At 45.3% G+C, this 22174-nt stretch overlaps 1 protein-coding gene across 7 annotated transcripts in view; it reads left to right on the top strand.

Moving 5' to 3' along the window:
• The window catches only part of TENM4 (teneurin transmembrane protein 4), an 827507-nt gene that overhangs the window by 227352 nt on the left and 577981 nt on the right, over positions 1–22174 (top strand). For all 7 annotated transcript variants that reach the window (XM_017509841.2, XM_017509836.2, XM_017509838.2 and 4 more), the window contains exon 3: positions 11202–11303. Coding sequence is in view for 5 of the 7 variants with exons in the window: in XM_017509836.2 (XP_017365325.1) it covers positions 11294–11303 (10 nt within the window). In the remaining 2 variants the exon portion in view is untranslated. The remainder of the gene's footprint in view (positions 1–11201; positions 11304–22174) is intronic.

Consider the following 22174-nt stretch of genomic DNA (forward strand, 5'->3'; position numbering starts at 1 on the left):
CAGCCCAGAAATCAGCGACGACTATCGCCCCTAGGCTGAAGGGACAATGAGAGGAGGTGATAGTTCCAGATCCCAGAAGCTGGGATAATCTAGCAGGAGCTAGAACCACTTTGTAGGGTGATGTGGCCACTTCAGGGACATTGTCGAAGACAAAGCAAGAGGTGGAGATATGCTGGCTGCGGTCTGCTCATCTCCAGTTTTCTGCCAGGGTCTTTCATTAGCCCAGCCTACCCAGAAGCCAGTCAGCAAGGGAACCTGAGAAGCGTAGCTCCCTGCAAAACAGAGCAGAACAGGGCAGCCTGGGGAGTGGCTCTGGGAGCAAACAGACAGGTGACTAGCACAGTGTCCATCCAGCCTGCCCACTCCCACTCACCCACTTCTGCTCAGAGCTGAGTCGGGAAAATCCCTGCTCTTTTCTAATTTCTCTGATCAGATGGCTGGCAGCTTGATAAAGCCATCATGTTTTTATAAGGTCTCCTGGAGAGAATGAATGAGGAAAAATCAAGAACCTCTTTTACTTTGGGGAGGGGGCGGTGAACTCTACAATCCTCTAGTGATCAAATCTTGCTCAAGGGAATCATCACTGTCTCTAGTCTTTCAGAGAAGAGCTAGGGTCTTGCCTTTTATAGATCTTCAAGGTGTAATGATTCTGTTCATTCATACCATGGTGGCTGTCCCAGAGGCTCAAACATACCTTGAACAATGATCTTCTGCTCTGCAAGACCAAACTTGTAATCCATACCCTGTTATCCAGCCACATTCTGCCTGTGAGGGCCTGTGTTCAATGGTTATTCCAGGAGGCTGGTAAATTGCTTCAGGGGACCTTCAGCTCAAGTCTGAGATGGTTAATCAGTTCCAGCTTGCCTTCCCTCAGAGTGCCCCTCTCCCGCTCTGCTAGCTGGGAGCCCTTGCTGCTGGTATAGCAGCTAGGACAGAGGCGAATGTGGGAAGGAAAAGTCCAAGGACAGAGCAGAAGAAACAAGGGTCCCTAAGTTTGTACAGCCAGGAAAATAACATAAAACACGATGAGGGATTTGGCTGGGCTTTCGTGTTTTGTTTCGGAGCATTTCAAGGGGCCAGGCATGCAGTTGTGTTTGGATTGGGAAGAAAGGCATAACTGTGCAGAAGAAAATCCTTTTCAGATTTTATTCTGGCTATTATTGGATTAAAGAAAACACCAGGAGGATCAAACTGTGTGAATGTAGAAGGCTGTTGCAGCCAGACAGGAGGGACCCTGTCTCTGTCTTCTGGGGACATGTTTGAACAGCATTTAGAAGCAGTGGGCCAGTTTGTAAATGCAAACAGGCCCCCTGCTTGCATTGGGTCTGATGGAGCCACCAGTCTGGTCAATTCACCAGTACATGGATCCATTCATATTACTCCTTTTCTTAACTTCAAGGTGATGATCATGATCCTTATTAAATATTAATAACAGTGTTCATTAGGATTCTTGGCTTGAAGTAACAGAACCATCATCTCTCCAAACCATCATACTTAAAACAGAAAGGACTGGGCATGGTGACTCACGCCTGTAATGCTAGCACTTTGGGAGGCTGAGGCAGATGGATTTCTTGAGCTCAGGAGTTTGAGACCAGCCTGGGCAACATGGTGAAAACCTCGTCTCTACTAAAAACACAAAAAAATAGCCAGCATGGTGATGCACACCTATGGTCTTTAGTGGAGACCTTGTCTTTGCAAAGAAAGGAACCAAAAAGGAACCAGCATGGTGGTGCACACCAGCTACTCAACAGGCTGAGGTGGGAGAATTGCTTGAGCCCCAGGAGGCAGAGGCCACAGTGAGCTAAGATCACGCCACTGCACTCCAGTCTAGGAGTCATGGGAGACCCCAGTCTCAAAAAAACCAGAAGGACTTACTACCATCTCAAGAATCAGAAGCAGATGAACCCTCCAGCCAGAGAAAAGGCAGAGATGCAGGAGAATTGTGATTGGAACTGTTTAGATTCTGTTAACACTCTGTTTAGACTTTTTCTGACCCTTTAGGTGGGTGAGCTTTCTTCTCTCACCGCAGACCTGCTTTCCTCACTCTATGGATTTCCTTTGGCTGCTGTTAACAAAGTGCTACAAACTGAGTGGCTTAAACAGTAGAAACGTATTGTCTCATAGTTCTAGAGGTTTAAATCTGAGGTCAAGATGCCAGCAGGACCGTGCTCCTCTGAAAGTGCCAGGGAAGAATCTGTCCTGGCCTTTCTCCTGGCTTCTGCTGGTTCCTTGGCTTGGGACAGCATGACTCCCATCTTCACACGGCATCTTCCCTGTGTATGTCTGTCTGTGTCCCACTTTTCCCTTTTTTATAAGGACGCTTGTCAGATTAGGGCCTGCCCCAGTGACCTCATTTTAACTTAATTTCCTCTATAAAGACCTTATCTCCAAATAAGGCCCCATTCTGCAGTACCGGGGGTTTGGATTCCAGCATGTTTTTCCTCTTAGAGGTTACATTTCAACCCATAACATCCACATGGCCACCAACAGCTTTCAATTTTTGCATCTTATAATTTGCACTCATAGATACTACATTCTTTCCTCACTTATTGATTTCAGAATGCCCAGGGAAGAATTGGTTCATCTTCGATCAGGTTTTGGTCTCCTCAAGGAAAGGAATGGGATCAAGGATCAATGACTAACTCAGCTTTGTGAAGGTACCCAGCCCTGAACCAATCAATGACAGCCAGTGAGGCAGGATTATTTAAGACCATGACAATTGTCATGGGACCCATGAATCTATCAGATCAGCCAGTTCAGACTGGGTACAAATCACCCTCCAAATCATAGAGGATTGATAGCAACAAGGGGTTCATCCCATCTTGCACTCCACATCCTCTGAGGGCAATGGAAATGTTGAGAGGAAAGGGGTTTCTGCTCATCGTAGTCCCCAGGGACCCAGACTGACAAGCGATCCCAACTGTACTGAAAGAGAGCTCTGGAGGGTCTTGCATTGGCAGTTAAATCTAACACCTGGAAGTGGTACACTTTTCCTCACAACTTATACCACAGTTAGTGACATGACCCTGTCAGGGTGGATATTCTCACCATGTGCCTGGAAAGTTGAGAAACAGAAATAATTAATGCACAGTACCTATTACTGTCACAACCCCCTTGGTGGGAGCAGTGGGAAAAGGGGTTTCCAAGAGAGGGGAGATGCTTCACCAGAATATGATGGGATGCTGCCCAGGGAAACTAGTGGACAAGCACTACAGAGGCATCCCAGGTCAAGGAAGGAGCCATGGAAGACAGTGAGGTGTTAAAAACACTGTGGTTTAGCTGGAGCATGTAGGGTCTTTGTTGAGAGTGGCCAGGGACTGGGCTGGAAAGGTGGCCAGGCTGGACAGTGAAGAGAACTTCTTGCTCTAGGGAAGAGTTTGGATTTCTTCCTCCCCAGTGACAATAGGGAAGCAATAAGGGCTTCAAGCCTGGAACAGGATGGTGAGGTTTGCATTTTAGAAACAGCACTGGCAGTATAATATGTAGGAAGAAATCAAAGAGCACTAGACCTAGGCAGAGGTCAAGTCACCCCTGGGGCTTAGTGGTGGAATCAGCTAGCCTGATGACTCTTAGGCAAGGAAGTATAATTAGGCTCGCTGGGCACAACAGCAATGGCTTCATGGAAATGTTTGCATCTGAATTGGCTCTTGAAGAATAGAGAAAAGAGGGTCTGGTGGCATTGGAAGGAGGGAAGGCTTTTGCAGTCTAAGGACACAGCTGAGCACAGGCCTAGAGGTCTGAGACAACGCCGGTGGCTGAAAACTAGAGCTTGTGTTTGTCCTGCAGTTTTAAATCCCAAAGTTTTTGATAGTGTGCTTGAAGGGCTTAAAGATGGACATTGGTTAAATAAAAGCAAGTTTCAGAAATTGGATAAACCTCTCCATGGATAACGAAAAGTTCATCAGGCTGCCTTGTAGCACCTGTGGCTGTTTGGGAACTGTTTTCTCCCTGCCAGTGCTCCCCATTAGGCCATCCGTACAGGCACTTCTTGCATATCCCCCAGACACATGATCTTTCTCAGATGAGAGCCTGGTATCTTTTTTTTCTATATTTAATTTTATTTAAGTTCTGGGATACATGTGCAGGATATGCAGGTTTGTTACACAGGTATATGTGTGGCATGGTGTTTTGCTACTGCTATCAACCAGTCACCTAGGTATTAATCCCCACATGCATTAGCTACTTATCCTGATGCTCTCCCTTCTCCCACTCCCTGAGAGGCCCCAGTGTGTGTTGTTCTCCTCCCTATGACCATGTGCTCTCATTGTTCAGCTCCCAATCTACCCATCTGATGGAGGCCTAATATCGAGAATCTAAAAGCAATTTAAATGTACAAGAAAAAAAACAACCCTATCAAAAAGTGGGCAAAAGATGTGAACAGGTACTTCTCAAAAGAAGACATTTATGCCACCAACAAACGTATAAAAAAAGCTCAACATCACTGATCATTAGATAAATGCAAATCAAAACTCCAATTTCACACCAGTCAGAATGGCAATTAGAAAGTCAAGAACAACAGATACTGGTGAGGCTGTGGAGAAACAGGAACGCTTTCACATTGTTGGTGGGAATGTAACTTGATTCAACCATCGTGGAAGACAGTGCGGCAATTCCTCAAGGATCTAGAGCTAGAAATACCGTTGGACCCAACAATCCCATGACTGGGAATATACCCAAAGGAAGATAAGTCATTCTGTTATAAAGATACATGTACACGTATGGTTTATTGCAGCACTATTCACAATAGTAGAGACATGGAACCAGCCCAAATGCCCATCAGTGGTAGATTGGATAAAGAAAATGTGGTACATATGCACCTGGAATACTATGCAGCCATAAAAACAAACAATATCCTAACCTTTACAGGGACATGGATGGAGCTGGAAGCCATTATCCTCAGCAAACTAACACAGGAACGGAAAACCAAACACCACATGCCCACATTTAGAAGTGAAAACTGGTATCTTTTCTCTTACACTGGTACATCTGCCCCACTTGTTCGCCTTGACCCTCTCTCTGACAGACGTCCCCACCATAGTACGGACCCTCAGTCATTTCAAACATAAGACTACACTTGGTTCAGATTTTCACAGCACACCTATTCCTATGAAGGATTCATGAGCCATTCATGAGTTTGCCATGAGTTTTCCATTATGAACGTTGAGAACCACTTGTGTGTTCCCAGAGAAAGAACCGCAAGAGAGAACATCGAGTGGAAACCAAGCCAGAAGGCAAGCAGGCTTCTCCCGGCTTTCCTGCCCTGGCAGAGGCAAACAGACACAGCCTCACCAGGGCATGTCCAGAGCTGGCTGGCTTGACCCACAGAGGACCTGTAAAAAAAAAAAAAAAAAGAAAAAAAACCTGTTCTGGTCTTCGTGAATGAGGACTCTCAGTTAAAAATTCATAGGAAGATTACATAAAACCATCTGCTGCCTTTATTTCCCCTTGTGTGCGTTAAAAATATGCAGCTGCTCACCGCAAAACATTCCATTATACTGTGTGGCTCACAAGCTGCTCTTTGACATTCAGGACAGAGAGGAGGCAAGGTGGGAGGGGAACTGGGGGTGAGCATGCACAGGGATTTCCACCTGGCTCTGATTGTCTAGAGCAGGGCATTTTAGATTTTTCCACCTAACTGGAGTGCTCTCTGAAGGAGATGCTGTTCTGTGTATACAGCAAAGTTTCTCGGTGAGTTTGTGTGTGGGTGTGTATGTGGTTTTTTTTTTCTTTTTAATGTGAAAATTGGTCTTTGAATCCACAAGCAGCAGCTGCAGCTGCCATAATTAAAATGAAATAACCTGCTTCATCCAGTCCTTAGAGAGAAAGGCTTTAAAAAAAATCCATATTCTAAATGGACTCGGGAAGGTGGTGGATCTTCTCTCCCTGTTTACTTGCAACATGTTTTATGGCTTTACTTTTCTCCGGAGTCAGGAGAAGGGTATTAACCTTTACTGAGTGCTTATCCTGATCCCAGCTAGCTTGTCCCAACTACAGAGCCAGCCAGGATTTGAATCCAGTTTTGATGTTTTGTTTCTTTCCCCTCTGCCATGACCCCTTCAGAATGTCTTTGAACTCCGGATCTCTCCACCTGGTCTGATTCTATCCAGAGGCCTGGGAGGATTGGCATTATTAAGATGTTATTGAGAATGTTGGCACATATAATTGGCTTGGACTCAAAACCAAAGCTCTTAGCAGAGTAACAAGGTGAAGTATTTTGTGCTAATAATTTACATGATAATGAGATGGTCTTCAGAAGATTGGATGTGCTCTTAACAGTGTTGCTCTTCAAACCAGTCTGGGAACATAAAAATATCAGAAGAACTGCAGACTCTGTCATTTGTACAGATCTCAAAATAAGGTAGCTGAGGTAGAAAGAGACAGCACTGTGTGCTAAGAATTGAAGACACAGCCATCACTGTCTTCAAGGAGCTCCCAGTCTGGTGGAAGAGAAAGTTGCAAAGATGCATAATTATAAGACACTGGTCATAAGAGCTAGCTCAAAGATATGAATAACTTGCTGTAGTTTCAGCATTTTCTTCTCCAAAAATTCATTTTTTCAATTGGCAAATTTGTGAGGAGGAGAGCTACCACTCTAAGAAAGCAACACCCATGATGTTGAACATTTAAGACTAGAAGAAATAATTCTGCATTATGATGTATGTACTAAGGGTCAGGTACTTATTCTTTTTAGTCCATTATTTTCATTCCCATTTAATAATAAGGAAATGTAAAACAAACAAACAAACAAACAAACTGGGTGGTTTGGCCAAGGCTGCATAGCTGTGGACCAGGGGAGTTGTGATTCAGCCCCACTCTGCTTCCAAAACTCCACCTCTTGCCACTGTGACGGGCTTCCTCTCACAGTGAAGGCAAGACCTTCTTCCATGATTTGTCAGACCCTTGATTGTCAAGTATAGAACATACCTATCACTATGTCCCATGTTTAGAATGAGAAGATCTTTTTCTTTTCCTTAAACAAAGTTTTAATAGCAGGCATCTTGATGGGAGATCATCTCCTCCAGTCTGCTAGTGTGATGATACAGTTCTGAGTACTTTAGGAGTCCTCTGGACTGCCTTCCCTAAACAGGGGATCAGCCCAGAGCACAGGAATGATGAGTTTCCCACTGACATTCTGCAGGGCCCCAGCAGATTCCTGGGTATCCAGAAGATTTTCTCCTGGGTTTCTGTGTCCACTGCTCCTTCTACCATGGCTTAGCTGAGATGGGAAAGACAAAACTAACACTTCTTGCTAGGGAGGAGGATGGTTTCCTGCTGCCTTTGAAATTCTCTGCAGTGTTATCTCAAGGCATCATCTGATCTCTTTGATCTGTAGTCACTTGGGGGGAATTCAACAGAAGCAGAGGCACTCTGCATTTAATTCCACCTGGGCCTTCCTGAAAGGCAGCCCAGGAAATGATCATGTCCCACATACCCATGGGCAGGCAGGAGTTACACTGGGAGAAGAAAGACGGCAGTGTCAGGTACACAGTGTCACGCACAGGGTGACAGCTTGCTTTATGACTTGCCTAGAGAGGAAAAGAACAGAATTTGGATCTCGTCTCCCTTGCTTCCTCACGAGGGGCTTTGGAGCAGGCAGCTTAGATTCCCCAAAGTCTCCTTTCTTCATCTGCAAGTCTGAAAGGAGAATGCTTGCCTCCTGCAGTTGTTTAGAAGGCTAAATAAGATCAAAGCGCCTAACAGCCTGGCCGATGCCTGGCACACAATTAGGAGCTCCCTGCCCCACGCAACTCCTCTTCCAGTTCATATTGTGTAAGGCTTGCCACATTCATCTTCTAGAGCAGATCTCCAATTATGTCACATCCTGCTCAACAGCACTCACAGGCTCCCTATTACTCACAGAACAATGACCACATTCCCCAGCCTGTTGAGCCCCACATCTCTTGTTGGGTGCGATGTCCTCCACTTCCCTCTGCACGGCTCACACACTGTGGAAAGCTGAGATCTACACTTGTTCTTTGTCATGCTTGGACCTCCCATGCCTCTCTGCCAAATGTGGAGCACCCGTGCTGTCTCCGTGCCCACTACCTTACACAAAGTCTGCTGCAAGGCCTCCTTCCACCATTTGTCAGAGCCATGGCGATCCGTATCCTCTGTCCACTCGTTAGGCACTGTCTGAATCTCTCTTACAAAACTGCCAAACATTATAGTTCTTTGTGGCCATGCCTTGTTTTTCTTGCCAGCCTGTGAGCTTCCCAAAAGCAGAATTTGCTTGTGAATCATCATTGTATTCTGCCCGGCAACAATCCTCAGTATATGAATGAATGAGTGAATATGAGAATGAATGAATACCGTAATCCCTTCCTAACTCAATTTCCCCTCAATGGAATGCTAGCATATGAATACTTCTTTTAAAACCTTTCCGGCAACAAATGAGTATTTTAGTTTCATTAAGTGTCATTGTGTTGCCCACTGGAGGTACTTTGAGGAAAAAGGAATTTAGGGATGGGATTTGAAAAGGAAGTAAACAGATTGAAAGATGGAAGACAAAGAGATGAGGTTTTCCCTGAAGCTTTGGCAAAGATGAGGGGAGAGGAGGAGTAAAAACTGTAGCTCTCCAGCTTCTTCAAGAGGGGAGGGATGATAAGGCGCAGGTGAGAAGCCAAGGCACAAGCTTTGGCTGTGAAGGGAAGGGAGAGATGATGGTGTTTCATAACCCAGAGACAAAAAAAGGGGGCTTGAGAAAGACTTCGAGTGTTTCATGCAAGCATCAACGTAGACGTCACTGAATGTGACTAGGACCTCAGCAGGACCCTTGGGGACAAAGCGAACAGCTCTGTGTCCTAAAAGCCACCAGATGGTTGGCACTTGGGGAGAGGCCCAGACACCAGAGAAAGTGCCTCTTGCCTTGCCCATTGTTAGAGCCAAGAAGCCACTTTCCTGCTGTCTTTGGAACTTGGGGTGGAGCTGGGGGGTGGTGGTGGAGTAGTAAACTTCTAAAGAGCAAGAAAGGGTAATAAAAATTAAAGGTATAATAGCCATTATTGCCTATTTGAAATGCATAAAATGATAGTCATATCCTACTTAGTGTACTGCCTATTTTAATCCTGGTGAGTATAATATGATTTATAAGGACTTTTCTAGGTTTGCTCCCAAACTGTCTTGTTAATTCTACTTGTGCCCATTACTTCTTCTACCCTGGCCAGGCGCAGTGGCTCACACCTATAATCCCAGCACTTTAAGAGACTGAGGTGGGCAGATCACCTGAGGTCAGGAGTTCAAGAGCAGTCTGGCCGACATGGTGAAACCCCGTCTATACTAAAATTAGCCAGGCATGGAGGTGGGCACCTGTAATCCCAGCTACTCAAGAGGCTGAGGCTGGAAAATCACTTGAACCTGGGACGCAGAGGTTGCAGTGAGCCAAGATTGTGCCATTGTACTCTAGCCTGGGAAACAAGAGCAAAAACACCATCTCAAAAAACAAAATTCTACCCTGAAGGTAGTTTAGGGGCCAGTCTCCAGAGAGTACCAAAGGGAACTCTGTACTTGGGCAGAGTCTGGTGAATGCTCTTGCCTAATAGAGTTACTCTTTATTTAGAATAATTTGCCATAAAGAAACATATTAAATGTAGACGAAGACAACCAAATTTTACAATTAAGTGGATTTTGTTTTTCATGGGAATTACCAGCAATTCCTTACCTTATAATGGTCATGTTTTCTTAGCAAGCATCCTAGATGTATCTTGCAAATATGAATTCAGGGAACTTCTCAAATAATGGCTTTTGGGGACGTTAACCTGCTATACCTAAGTGTATCCTTCATGCCTTATTCTTTAGCCTAGTGGGTCTCTTGTATAAAAAGGCATTTTGTAGTATTTTTCATGGATGAGTGTGGTAGTATGGGGCAGGAAAAGTACACAGACCTTGAAGCTTTGAGGGCCTGTGTTCAAATTCCTATTCCTCCTCTTGCAATGACCTGAGGCAAATGACTTAAAACTTTAGCACCTTCCCTTATCCTTCTTTTGAGTGGGGTAGAATTTCTTTTCCTCATTTGGAAAAACCTTTAATTTTTATAGGTATCTCCTTAGTCCTAGAGTCCCATAAATCAAATTTATAGGCATAGGATTCTAGGGCCAGGAAGGACCTCACATGTCTCTCAGTTCAGAGTTTTTCTCTTTCAGATGAGTAAACTGAGGCTGAGAGAGGGGAAATCATTTTTTCAGAGGCTGCAATCAGCAGCTGGGGCAGAACCAGAACTCTTCTATGGAAGGTGTAACTCCTCTGCCCAGGTGACTCCAACACTCCCATGTGGTATACTATGGGAAGATTGACCCATTCCACAGAGCAGGTGCCTTAGTCCACTTTCTGCTGCTGTAACAGAATGCTGCAGACTGGGCAAAAGAAAATAAATTTATTTGGCTCAGTTCTGAAGGCTGAGAAGTCCAACAGTATGGTACCAGCTTCTGGTGTAGGCCTCCTGTTGCTGCTCTCAGGGCAGAAAGCGGAAGGGCAACTGAGCACATGTGAAAGAAACAAGCATGGGGGGCCAGCCTTCCTTTATAACAACCCATGATTGAGATAACTAACTCACTCCTATAATAATTCATTAATCCATTTATGAAGCAGAGCTGTCACAACCCAGGCACCTCCATTGGTTCCTACCTCCCAACACTACCACATTGAGGAATTTAGGTTCCAACACTTTTGCAGAATACACTCAAACCATAGCAGCAAGACAGTAAGATTCAGAGAAGGTCAGTGACTTTTTTGTCTGCTGAATCTGTGATAGAGCTGTTAACGGGGGCCGCTGAGCACCAACACTAGGTTTTGGCCCCATGCTCCATTCCCTGTCTACCCCCGTCACAGCATGCAGTCAAGTCTTTGTGCAAATAACACTCAGTTCCCACTGGCTTCAAGCCCTGTGCTGGGTGCTTGGGTTGTAAAAAGGGCATATCTTCATGATTTTAAGACAAGACCATTACTCCCATAGCACAAGGTGAAGATGGGAGAATACATTCGAGCCTCTCAGGAAGACTGCATAGAAGAAGCATTTGTATGGGATTTGCAAGGTGCTAGGACTCTACTTGCTTCTCTTCATTGCTGTGGGACTAGGAACAAGCCCTATTTTCCCATGATGTGTGTTTGCAGTGACCGCTGGGTTGGTGGGGGTGGGGGGTTTGGGAGAAGGGATTGGGGCATCTTGCCACCTCACTCACTTGGATCTGTGTTCTCTGCTTCAACAGAAAAGATCCTGCACCGTCCTCCAGGATCCAATGGCCTTGGGGAAAGGGCTGCAGGGCCGACAGACATTGCTGACTCTTCAGAACGTGCTGACATGGAGCCAGGTCAGTCCCATGTCTTCTCTGATTTTCTGTCATTAGCTACAAATTTGTGGGCTTGATGAGAAATGCATTCTCAGACTGTGAACATTTGCATGTTTTTTGATTGGAGGCTTTTACAGCTTGGCAACATAGAAAGTAAAGGAGGCCTGGCCAGAGTAAAGGAGTTCCCTGCTTCCTTTTCAGGAAGCAGATGCAGTAGGACTGGCAGGTGGCAATAGCTGCTGGAAACCAAGCTGGCAGCCAGTATGGTGGGAGGGCAAGGTGAGCAAGGATCAGGTGTCCAGCAGGTATGTGATGGGGTGCTGGCAGCAAGGAGGTCCCATGTGAGTCTAGGACCACAGAGGCAGCAATGCCAATCAAGGTCATTCTGGGGTACAGAAGACCGGCGTGCAGGGCCCAGTGTCTGGTGGCTACATCTTGAGCTGAGATGGAGTGAGATCAGAGGCAGAGTGGTGAATGGGATTTGCAGAGGTGATTGAAAGCCTGACCAGAAGGCAGGTAGTCTGGAGGCCAGGTCCAATGGCTAAGATGGCTCTCTAGAAGCTTTTCCTCATATTGTTGTGCAGAAAAGCAATGAAAAAACAGCAAGAAACTTCTGGATTCTGTGGGAAACATGGAATGATGTTACAAGCTAGAGAAGGAACATGGTACAGAGAGGAGTGAAAGTTGGTCACATTGAGGGAGGCTGAAGATGCAGAGAAAGGATCCAGGGAAGAGGGAGTGTGCCCTTTATTGAAAACGTACTGTGAACCTACTGGGTACCAAGCACTTTTTCTTATCCTTCCAGCAATCTTTCAGGATAGAAATATGTGTCTTGTTAGGTTTAGTTATGCTGCAGTAATAAATTAACTCCAGTATCCTAGTGGCTTAACATAGCAGAAGTTTATTTCTTGCTCATGCTCCATATCCATTCAAGGTTGGTGGAAAGCTTTGCTCTACCTAGTGGCTTAGGGACCAGGCTGATGAAAGCTCTGCCATATTTTAGGGGTACCACCTGGATGATTGGCCGCTTGGGTATCTGTATCAGACAAGGAAATCATTGGGCGGTTGAGCATTGACTCTTAGATGCCTTGGTCCTGAAGTGACACACAACTCATTGGTCAGAACTAGCCCTGTTGTCCTGCCTGATTTCCTGGGTTCTAGAAGGTGAGGAAGACATGGGTGTTTTAGAAGCAGTAACTCCTTCTGCCACAGTAGATATGATTTCCATTTTTCAGGTAAGGAATTGAGGCTTAGAGAAATTGTCTTGTCAAAGGTCTTCCAAATAAAAAGTGCTTGAGTCTGGACCTTATGTAACTTCTAATTAATCATTTATTTAGTTATTTGACAAAGACATGTGGAAGATTTACCATGAGCCCAGCACTATGTTAGGCTCTGGGGATAGCACAAAGAACAAAAACAAAGGTAGTCTCTTCCTTCACCCTGACAGGTGTGTAACTACAAACTGAGATCACTGCTCCGCAATGGAGTCAGGTTCTCTGAGGAGCTCCAATAAGACCTCTTACCCTTTGGCTGGGCATGGTGGCTCACACCTGTAATCTTAGTATTTTGGGAGGCCAAGGTGGGCAGATCACTTGAGGTCAGGAGTTTGAAACCAGCCTGGCCAACATGGTAAAACCCCATCTCTACTAAAAGTAAAAAGCCGTTAGCTGAGCATGGTGGCAGATGTCTATAGTCCTGGCTACTCGGGAGGCTGAGGCAGAAAAATCACTTGAACCCAGAAGAGACTCTGTCTTAAAAAAAAAAAAAAAAAATTTTTTTTTTTTTGCTTTCTTTAGAGGGACAGGTAAAATGGGGCCACATTTACCAAGGCACTGTGCCAAGTATTTGATCGATGCATCTCATTTGACTCCCATAACCCCATAAGGTATTCTGATGACCCCATTTTTTAAGATAAGAAAACCAATGCTCACTCAACATAGTAAGATAAAAGCTGAAAGTGAACTCTTCGACCTCATCATACTCACATGTAATAATGACATGAAAGTTAAAATTTTAAAGTCGTTGAATCTAGAACTCCACCCCATCTAAACCTCAGAAGTGTGGTCTCCTCTCCCTCTTCTCCAATCCCTCTCTCTCCGGGGACTTTCTCTCCCTGGTTCCCCAACACCCAGCCCAAGAGACTCTGCTGCTCATCCCCAGCAGCAGAGTCTCTTGGGCTGGGTGTTGCGGGCCTTCCACATAGTTGGTCCCATTGAACTCATCTAAACTGGAGGAGGAAAGATTTTGCAAAAATACCAGGCTGCAGAATCTGAGTCTGGCAGGATAGAATCAAATGTGCACCCCGACACAGGCAGATTCTTCCATCTGGGATGTTCCCTTGTCTCTCCACCCTCATCTTCCACCATCCCTCCCCTTGTGTTCTGTGCTGTGTGTACACTGACCCAATTACTTCTGCCCCATCGTCAGCATTTGTGACCTCCTCCCCTGTCCCCATACTGGTCCAAGCACCATCTCAGAGCTCAACCACTGCAGCAGCCTGCTCACCTGTCCCTAAGGCCACTTGAAGGACCCTGAGCACCAGCATGTTTGCTGCTCAAGGAGCCACAGGGCCCTAGAGGTGTGGGCAAGGTTGAGCTGAATGAAGGTGAGGACCTACCCTGACCACTGTGTGCAAAGGAACAGTCCTCCCAGGCCATTTCTTTCTGGGCCCGTCTTCTGCTTAAACCTTTCTCCATGGCATCTGTCTCTACCTGGTGCATATATTACTAGACAAGTTTAACTGCCTATTTTCTGTCTTCTTCTATTAGAACGTAAGCTCCACAAGGGCAGGGACCTACTCTGTTGGCCCCTGCACTGTTCTTCTCCCTGGAAAGATGCCTGGCACATGGCAGGCACCTCGTAAAGATTCAATGAGGGGAGCGTAAGAACAAATCATTGAATAGGGTCCATATTGTTACTTGTTTACATGCTACTTACTGTTCAAGCCATCCAGCCTCCACATACAGTTCTTTCCTTCTAGAATGTCCCCACTGCCTTTCTCCTCCCACCACTAGCTCACTTTTCATGCAGCCACTCTGCCTGCCCAGGAGGATAAAGTCCCTTCACCACATGACACAGACGTTATCCATCCATCTCCATGAGCCTGGGGATTTCCTGGCAAGAATAGCTCCTCATCATTGAGTGCCCAGTGCATGACACACAGATAGGACCCAATTACTGTCTATTGTCTTGAGCCCAGTGGACCAGAACAGCATCTGGCATTGCAGCCCAGGGGTCCCTTTTCTCCTCCTCTGTGAGTTCCCCTCTCCCTTGGTCAGGAGGCAGAGACCTTGTTGCTAACTCAGCCTCCTCCTGCTTAACGGCTGGAAGATCAGGAGGAGGAGGTAAATGGGACACTAATGAAATTCAGAGAGAAAACTAAATCAGGAGGTGTTGCAAACACTGTGGAGGAGGGAGACATGATTTAAAAGGATGCTTCCAGGGTGGGAGGAGGAAATGAGGACTGTGGAGAGCCCTGGAGCTAGCTTCACACGGCCTCACCTCTCACACCTGCAGTGGGATGACCCCTGTGAGTCACTTTAGCTTGCAGGGGTTTCACTTTTCAGTCTTTAAATTAGGGGTGTTTTCACTGATTGACTCATTCATTCAGTCATGCCTTCCCACCCCCTTGACAAAAAGGATCTGAGTAGGTTAACAAGGTATATAAGTGTTCTTGGGCAGCCATTTAAATTTAAGTAATTAAGACCAAGAACATTTAATGAAAAAATTAAGGTAGAAAGTAAAGGACAAAAAAAGGGAAGAGGAGAAGACAAAGACATCCTCAGGATCACTCAGAAACAGGGGCTCCTGGAAAGGGGTTGCAAATCAGTGTCTTGAGGATAGCCTGGGCCTTGGTGACAAGAAAATGTGGCCGTGGGTTCTAAAGACCTTTAGGGATGGAACAGCTCTGGTCATGTAGCAATCGTGATGGCTGGTGCCTCAAAACACTTTCAGATCCATGGTCCATTTATTCAGTTATAAGCATTGACCATCTGCTACATGCCAGGGACCCCACATCGTGATTTTCTCGCTCTCTCTCATTAAATGTCACAATATCTTTCAAAGTAGCCATGTAAAGTTCACATTAGAGTTAAGGCTACCAAGGCACTGAGAGACTAAATTGTCTGTTAAGCAAACAGTGCTGGGGCACTAACTGTTCGCGTGAAAAAGCATGAAGTTAGACCCTTTCCTCACACCATATACAAAAATTAACTCAAAATGGAGCCCAGTCATGGGCAGAAATTGCTGTCTGAAATGGCTGCCCAAGAACACTTATATACCTTGTCCTCCCTTGCCTTCCCGCCTTCTTCACAGCATGCCCTAAAACAGCAGTGCTCAAACTCTCTCATTTCAGCAAAGTGTTTTACTCTTCAATGTTACTGAAGACCCCAAAAGGTTTTTATTTATGTGGATTATATCTGTCAAAATTTGCCATGTTAGTAATACTGAAAAAATAATGTTATAATTGTTGTCACTTATTTAAATGGAAAAAAAATTTACTTTAACATAAATAATATACTTTTATGAATAATGACTTTTCCAAAAGAAACAAAAATGAATGGAATGGCATTGTTTTATATTTTGGCATATTTATATTTCAACATTTGGCTTTATTGAAGGACCTGTTTCTGCATTCAACCTGGAAAACTCCACCGTGAGTTCATGAGAAAGTCAGAATGCAAAGGGAAAATGATGTTGTAACATTATTATAAATAGTTTTGACTCCACAGACTTCCTGAAAGGTTTTAGGGACCCTCAGGGATCCCTGGTGCACACTTTGAAAACTGTGGGTATAAAAGGTGAGACTCCAGAGTCCAGGGGGGAGTGAAGAAGAAGTCAACTGTGAATGTAGTAAAGAGAAGGGAAATGGGGACAGTCTCAGTGGAGAGGGGACAGGGGTTCTCCTGGAATGAAGCCTCACTGCTGTAGGGAGATCTTAGGCCTTTGCGCATGGTATTCTCTTGGCCTAGAATGCTTTTCCCATCTTAGTATGTTTAGCAGAATCTTCCTTGTGCTTTAAGGTCAAGTTGGTGTAACTGCCTTCAGATTGCCTTTCTTACCGTCTTTCTAAACCCAAGGCGGAATTGAGCTACCTACCTCACCCAGAACCCTAGTGGTGAGCATTTAGGCAGACGAGTGGTTGCAGGTGGGGTTCTGGGGGGTGGAGGGGGTGGGTTGGGGACTACCAGGGAAAGGTTTGGATGCTAGGCCAAGGGGATGGAGCTTTTTGTGATTGTTGTTTAAAAAGTAAGACGCCACTGAAAGTGCTTTTAAAAGCAAATTTGATGGTGTACAAATGTATGTATACAGAGGACCATGGACACCAACAGGCAGATAAAAGTCATCTGCCACTAATTCTAATTCGTTAGCAAATAAAGTAATGTCAGTTATCTAGAAGAGAAGGTGAAATGAGGGGAAACAAGGAGGAGGAAAGAAACCAGCAGCTAATTGAGCACTCACTACGTGCCCGGCATTCTTCATGTCATCATCGCAGCAGTTCGGTGGTGTTTTCCCCATTTTCAGATGGATAAGCAGATTTTTCTCCCCTCCCTACTCCCCATGATACCTTGCTAATAAAAGCCAGAGCAGGAATTCAAAGTGCAGATTCACATCAGTCTGCCTCTAAGGCCCACGACTGCTTTTCCCGCTGCTCCATGCAGGCTTGGCACTGTTTGCATGGCCTTCAGTGTTTACTGCTACGTACTGCTGCTCTTTTAAAGATGTGTTTCTATTGTGTCTTTCCAAACATATTTTTCAGTTCTTGGAAAATTGAACAGGGACACCAGTATGCTCTTTGGTCTGCCCAGTTGGAGTCTACCATGGCAGCTCCCATGCGCACAGCAGACAATCCATAATCCCTGCTTTTGTGTTGCTTGCTTTTCATGGAAGACATGACCACAATTAAGACACAAACCACCCTGCATTGCTATCAAATAGAGGTGCTGGTGACAGAGATTATTGCATGGTCAGGCCCTGTTCATCCTGGCTAGTGATGGGAACTGGGAAGTCAAAGGAGTTGGGACAGTGCATTTTTTCTCAGAGTCAGGCTGAAGAAATAATCCTAAAGAGGACACCACAGTTTCTATATAAATACTGAGTAAAACAGACAAACCTTATGAGGCTACGAGTATATTGTCCCATATGGTGCCAATTATGTCTGTTAAGCAAGGATAAACAAACATTTACTGAACTCTTACTATGGCTTGGTATCTATGCTAGTTATATTGGATGCTTTATCTTCACTACAAAAAACTTATTTTTCACTATAAAAAACATATTTTTGGCTCTAAGAGATAGAAATGTCCCCACTTCCAGTAATCAAACTGAGATGCAGAGAAGGACATATAGCTGATACCCGGTAAAGCTGGAGTTTGAAGCCAGGCCTGCCTGTCTTGCCCTTTGGAAATGCCATACTGTCCTCCACACAGGGAGAAATGCTGAGACTGGTCCTGGCAGGGTGCCATGCTCTGATGGTGAGGCTGGAGCAGTCCTCAGCGGTGCTGCGGTGGCCACTGATAACTTCATGCTGGTTTCAGCTCTTTCTCCCAAGACCATGTCTCTTTCATAGGCTGCTTCTGTTCCCCTGTGTTTGCATCTCTAGTCTTCCCTTAGAGCACTCAGGATGGGATGCCCTCGGCCTCTCCATACCACCATTGTCTTTCAGCACCCAGTGTTTGCTTACTTTCTATTCCTGGTGGACCAACTGAACACATGAATAGGCTTATGGAATAAGAAGGAGCAGTGAACCTAAGATGGAATTTGAAAGGTGCCGCAGATTGTGCTTGAAACCCAAGTTCCCGATTTGCTTAAAAAAGGAATCCTGTGAGGGAACGCCTTCTGGTCCAAGGCTCCCATGCTTTGGGAAGGGAGCACCAGGTAGCCATAGAATCCAAGTGTGGAATTCTACCCTTTCCCAAGGCTGGCTTGGTTGGGGTTAGCAGAGTAAACTCAGCCACTGCTGTGGATGTTGCTGCCCTTCCAAAACCCCTTTGACGCAGTCCCTCTTTACCTATGCGGCATCCTCGGAGTAGGACCGCTGGACAGTGCTGGGTGTGCTGTCAGAATGATTGCAGAGCCATTTACAAGCCAAATGCTAGTTTATTTCCAAATGGGAAGGTTAGTGTCATTATCCTTGGTGGATTCAATTACCAAATCCTCCTAATCACAGGGCTCGCCTCCTGTTTGTTGCTGATTGCATCTGTGGCTGCACACCTCGGTGGTCAGTTTATCCAAAGCCATTAGGGTAGTGGCCTGAGGGCTGTTTGCAAGGCTATGGACCTCTGTCACTGTGCTGCCTCAACTTACTCACTGGGAAATGGATGTCTTTAGACATCATCTACCTCCTATTGCCTTTGTGAAAATTCCCTGGGTGGAAAGGAGCAATGAGAAGCACAGAAACCTTTGCCTCTTTGGATTCTGACCATAGTGGAAAAGGCCAGTGTGCAGAAAACACTCCAGGGATGAGAACAGACATTTGTTGAGTACCTATTAGATGTCAGCCGCTGCGCTAGGCATTTCACAGTCCATTTAACGCTCTCAACTACCTAGTGCAGTAAGCATTGTTATTTCTGATTCACAGATGGAGCCACAGAGCCTCAGAGAGGGTCAGTGACTTTAAGTCACACAGCTAGGAAGTGGGGGAGTCTGGAATTAGATCAAGGTCATCTGCTACAAAACTGTGCTTCTTCCCACTGGGTTGAAAATAATCACAAGAACAACAACAACAAGAACTAAAATTTGTGGCATGGTCAGTACCCACCTGAGTAGTATTAGCTCATTTAATCGTTACAACAACCCAGTGATACTAGGTATTCTTATCATCCCCATCTTACACATGAGGAGACCAGGGTGGAGAGAAATGCTTTCGAGATGAATAATTCTCCAAAAATGGGTCTTCAGAAGGCAAGCCTCAGCAATCTGTCACTGTTTGTTGCTCTGTCATAAATAGCACTTGTCTAAAATAAGCAAAAGCCTTACTCATAGATATGCTTAATACTATGTAGCAATTGATGATTAATTTCATAGTGTCTGTCTGTCCCACTGGAATGGGTGTTCTGGTTGCTGTTAATCTCTGCTAGTCGTTGAGCTGCCCTGGGCTCTGGATACAATTCTAGAGCAGGAATTCCAGGATGTTAAGAGGCAAGCTTGTTAGAAGGCCATATGGTACAGTGACAGAGAGCAGGCTCTGGAATCACACCGAAGGAGTCCACTTCTGGCTCACCAGCTGTGGATGCGGGGAAAGTTACTTAATCTCTCTGTGCTTCAATTTCCTAATATGTAAAGTGGGTATGGTAAGAGCCCGTACCTCAATGGTTATTGCAAGAATTAAAAACCTGTAAAACACTTATAATCATGGGGAGCATTAAAAACAGTGGCCCAATGGATGTTATATGTTATATGATGGAATAGTTTGTAGAACTGGGCTTAAGAGGTCATCTGCTTCCACTTTTCATTTGCAGATGAGGAAACAGAGGCCCAGAGACAGGCAGTGATTATCTCAAGTCAAACAGCATTTCAGTGTTCTGATTCCAGTGCCATGGCACATTCTGATACCGTAAGCCATACTTAGAACAACAGCCCCGAGAAGCTCATACGTTAGTCTCATTTCTAGAAGTTTTAGGTGGTAATCTTTGAATTTACCTTATATTTTTTGATAGTCTGGTATTCTTTGTTGATATTTTTGCTGCCTTAATATACCCAATATTTCTTTAAATATTGCACACACTTATTTTCTGATCATTTAGAACCTGTAGTGCTAGGTCTGATTCTTTTGTTCATTGTTTCTGCTGCTTCTTTCTCTCCTACTTAGGGACCACATTTTGACAACCACTAGTATAATTTATGCATTTTCCACAGGGACAGTATTATTCCCAAGGGGGCAAAATTGGTTCTTGGGGAGATTTAGGGGGTGAAAAAATCATATTACAATGGTTTCTGGCCTTCCAAGGGTTGTAGTGTGTGAACAGATGTACATACTGTGTATCCTGCAGTGTATCTGCAGATCAAAATTTTATAGGAAAGAGGGGGTCTTGGAGAACTAAAGTGTGTAAAGGCTCCTGTTGTCGGCAGTGGGAAGAGGGATAACGAAAGGAAGGGTTGAAGCCCACGGGTATGTATAACAGAGTGAGCAGCAGCACTGCAGCGAGATATACCTAGGCTCAAATGCTGCCTCCCTCATTTCACAGCCTGTATAACTTTGGACAAATTCATTTTAATCTCTCTGTGCCTCCGTTTTCCTATCTTTAAAATGGGATACTATAATAATACTTCCTTCTTATACGGTTGTTCTCAGGATTAAAGGAAATAATATATGTAAGGCTCCTGGCCCTTAGTAGGTATTCAATAAATGTTGTGTATTAGTTCCCTACCCCCATCTAGCCCAACACACATGTTCGGAAAAAGGCCCAGAGCTGCTGGAGTTGCTGAGAGAGTTGCTTTTCAGACGGGCCTTGAACAGCATGCGTAGGAGAGTCTCTCTGGGTGCACATAAACACCCAATGTCCCAAGAGTTCTTGGAATTATCTTGGAGGAAGACAGGGTGATTCATGTGGCTTATGAAAGACAACATTTCCTAGTTCTTCCTTCATAGGCGCAATTAGTTTTCAGCCTGTTTGGAGCAATTCACTTCAGGGAAGCTGAGCGATCAAGGTGGAGTGGAAGCTTCATAGTGATTGTCTGTTAAGGAGGTAGAGTTTGGGGTTTTCCCATGAGTTACTAGTTAATTCCAGGGCCTCAACTTGAGCTCCCAGCCCCTAAGGTATCTGTAACCCATTTGAGAAGATACAGTTGAGCCAGGCCCAGGCACACGTGGTATGATTGGAAGGGATGGGGCTGGGGATGGCAGGAAAGAGGGATGGAAGAAGGGGTTGGGGGATGGCAAGGATCTCTGAGAAGGGAAGGCTGGATGGCTCTTCTTTGTTACCCCTGAAACTCCCTACTTCCCTCTGTCCACATTCTCAAATGCCCCAGTGAGGGCCTACATAGACTAGAATTGCCTAAATAATTCCTGCCACGTAATAATAGGTCCTCATTACGTATTTGTTGAAAAATGAGATTTCTCCCTCATAACTAAAATTATCATTAAATAAAGTGTTATGTATTTTACCCCATTATCTCTTTTAATCCTCACAGCAACTCTATTGTTTTTATCATTCCCATTTCACAGATGAGGAAACTGAGGGCGAGAGACGTTAGGACATTGCCCAGATGACTAAATTGCAGAATGGGCAAGGAGGGGATGCGGGGAGAGCTTGCCCTGCTTATCTTTCAGCCCTGGGTTTCTATCTGCTCTGTCAATAAGGGGACCTTTCTCGGGGTAGGGCCAGGGCTGATTTGCAGCACCCAAGCCTGCAAACCAGGGAGTCGTGCCATTTTCTGCACAGCCGGGCAGAGAGGTCATCTTTCTGACACCAGCTCTGCCTCCCCGACAAGACCTGTATTCTGCGGCGAAGAGCAGTGTCTGAGTGGTTCATTATCTCTGCCCAGAACATGTCAGGGCACAGGCCTAGCAAACGCAGACATGTGGAGAAACTCTCTGTAGCTTCCCGACCCTCCAGCCTCGGCCTCCCCATTTCCCACACTTCTCCCCAGCCACTACAGGAAACGCACACATGCAAGAAAGACAGGGAGTTGGGAGGCACTGGAAACAAACTAGTATAAAACAAGAACATGGTCTCTTGCTGTGTAGACTGCGTAGAGCATGTTGCATTCGGCCAGGGTTTTCTGTATGTTCCCTCGCTGGCCTCACAACAGCCCATTGAAGGGTAAGAGGTTGTTGTTGCCATCTCAGCTGGGGAGATGAGGGTCTGCTCAGCTGAGGCACTGTGGGCTCTCTCAGAGGAGTGGCAGAGCGAGAGGAACCCTTGATGTCTTCTCACCCAACCTTCTCTCCC

Source organism: Cebus imitator, unplaced genomic scaffold (genome assembly GCF_001604975.1).
Source record: "Cebus imitator isolate Cc_AM_T3 unplaced genomic scaffold, Cebus_imitator-1.0 Scaffold424, whole genome shotgun sequence".
Lineage (NCBI taxonomy): Eukaryota > Metazoa > Chordata > Mammalia > Primates > Cebidae > Cebus > Cebus imitator.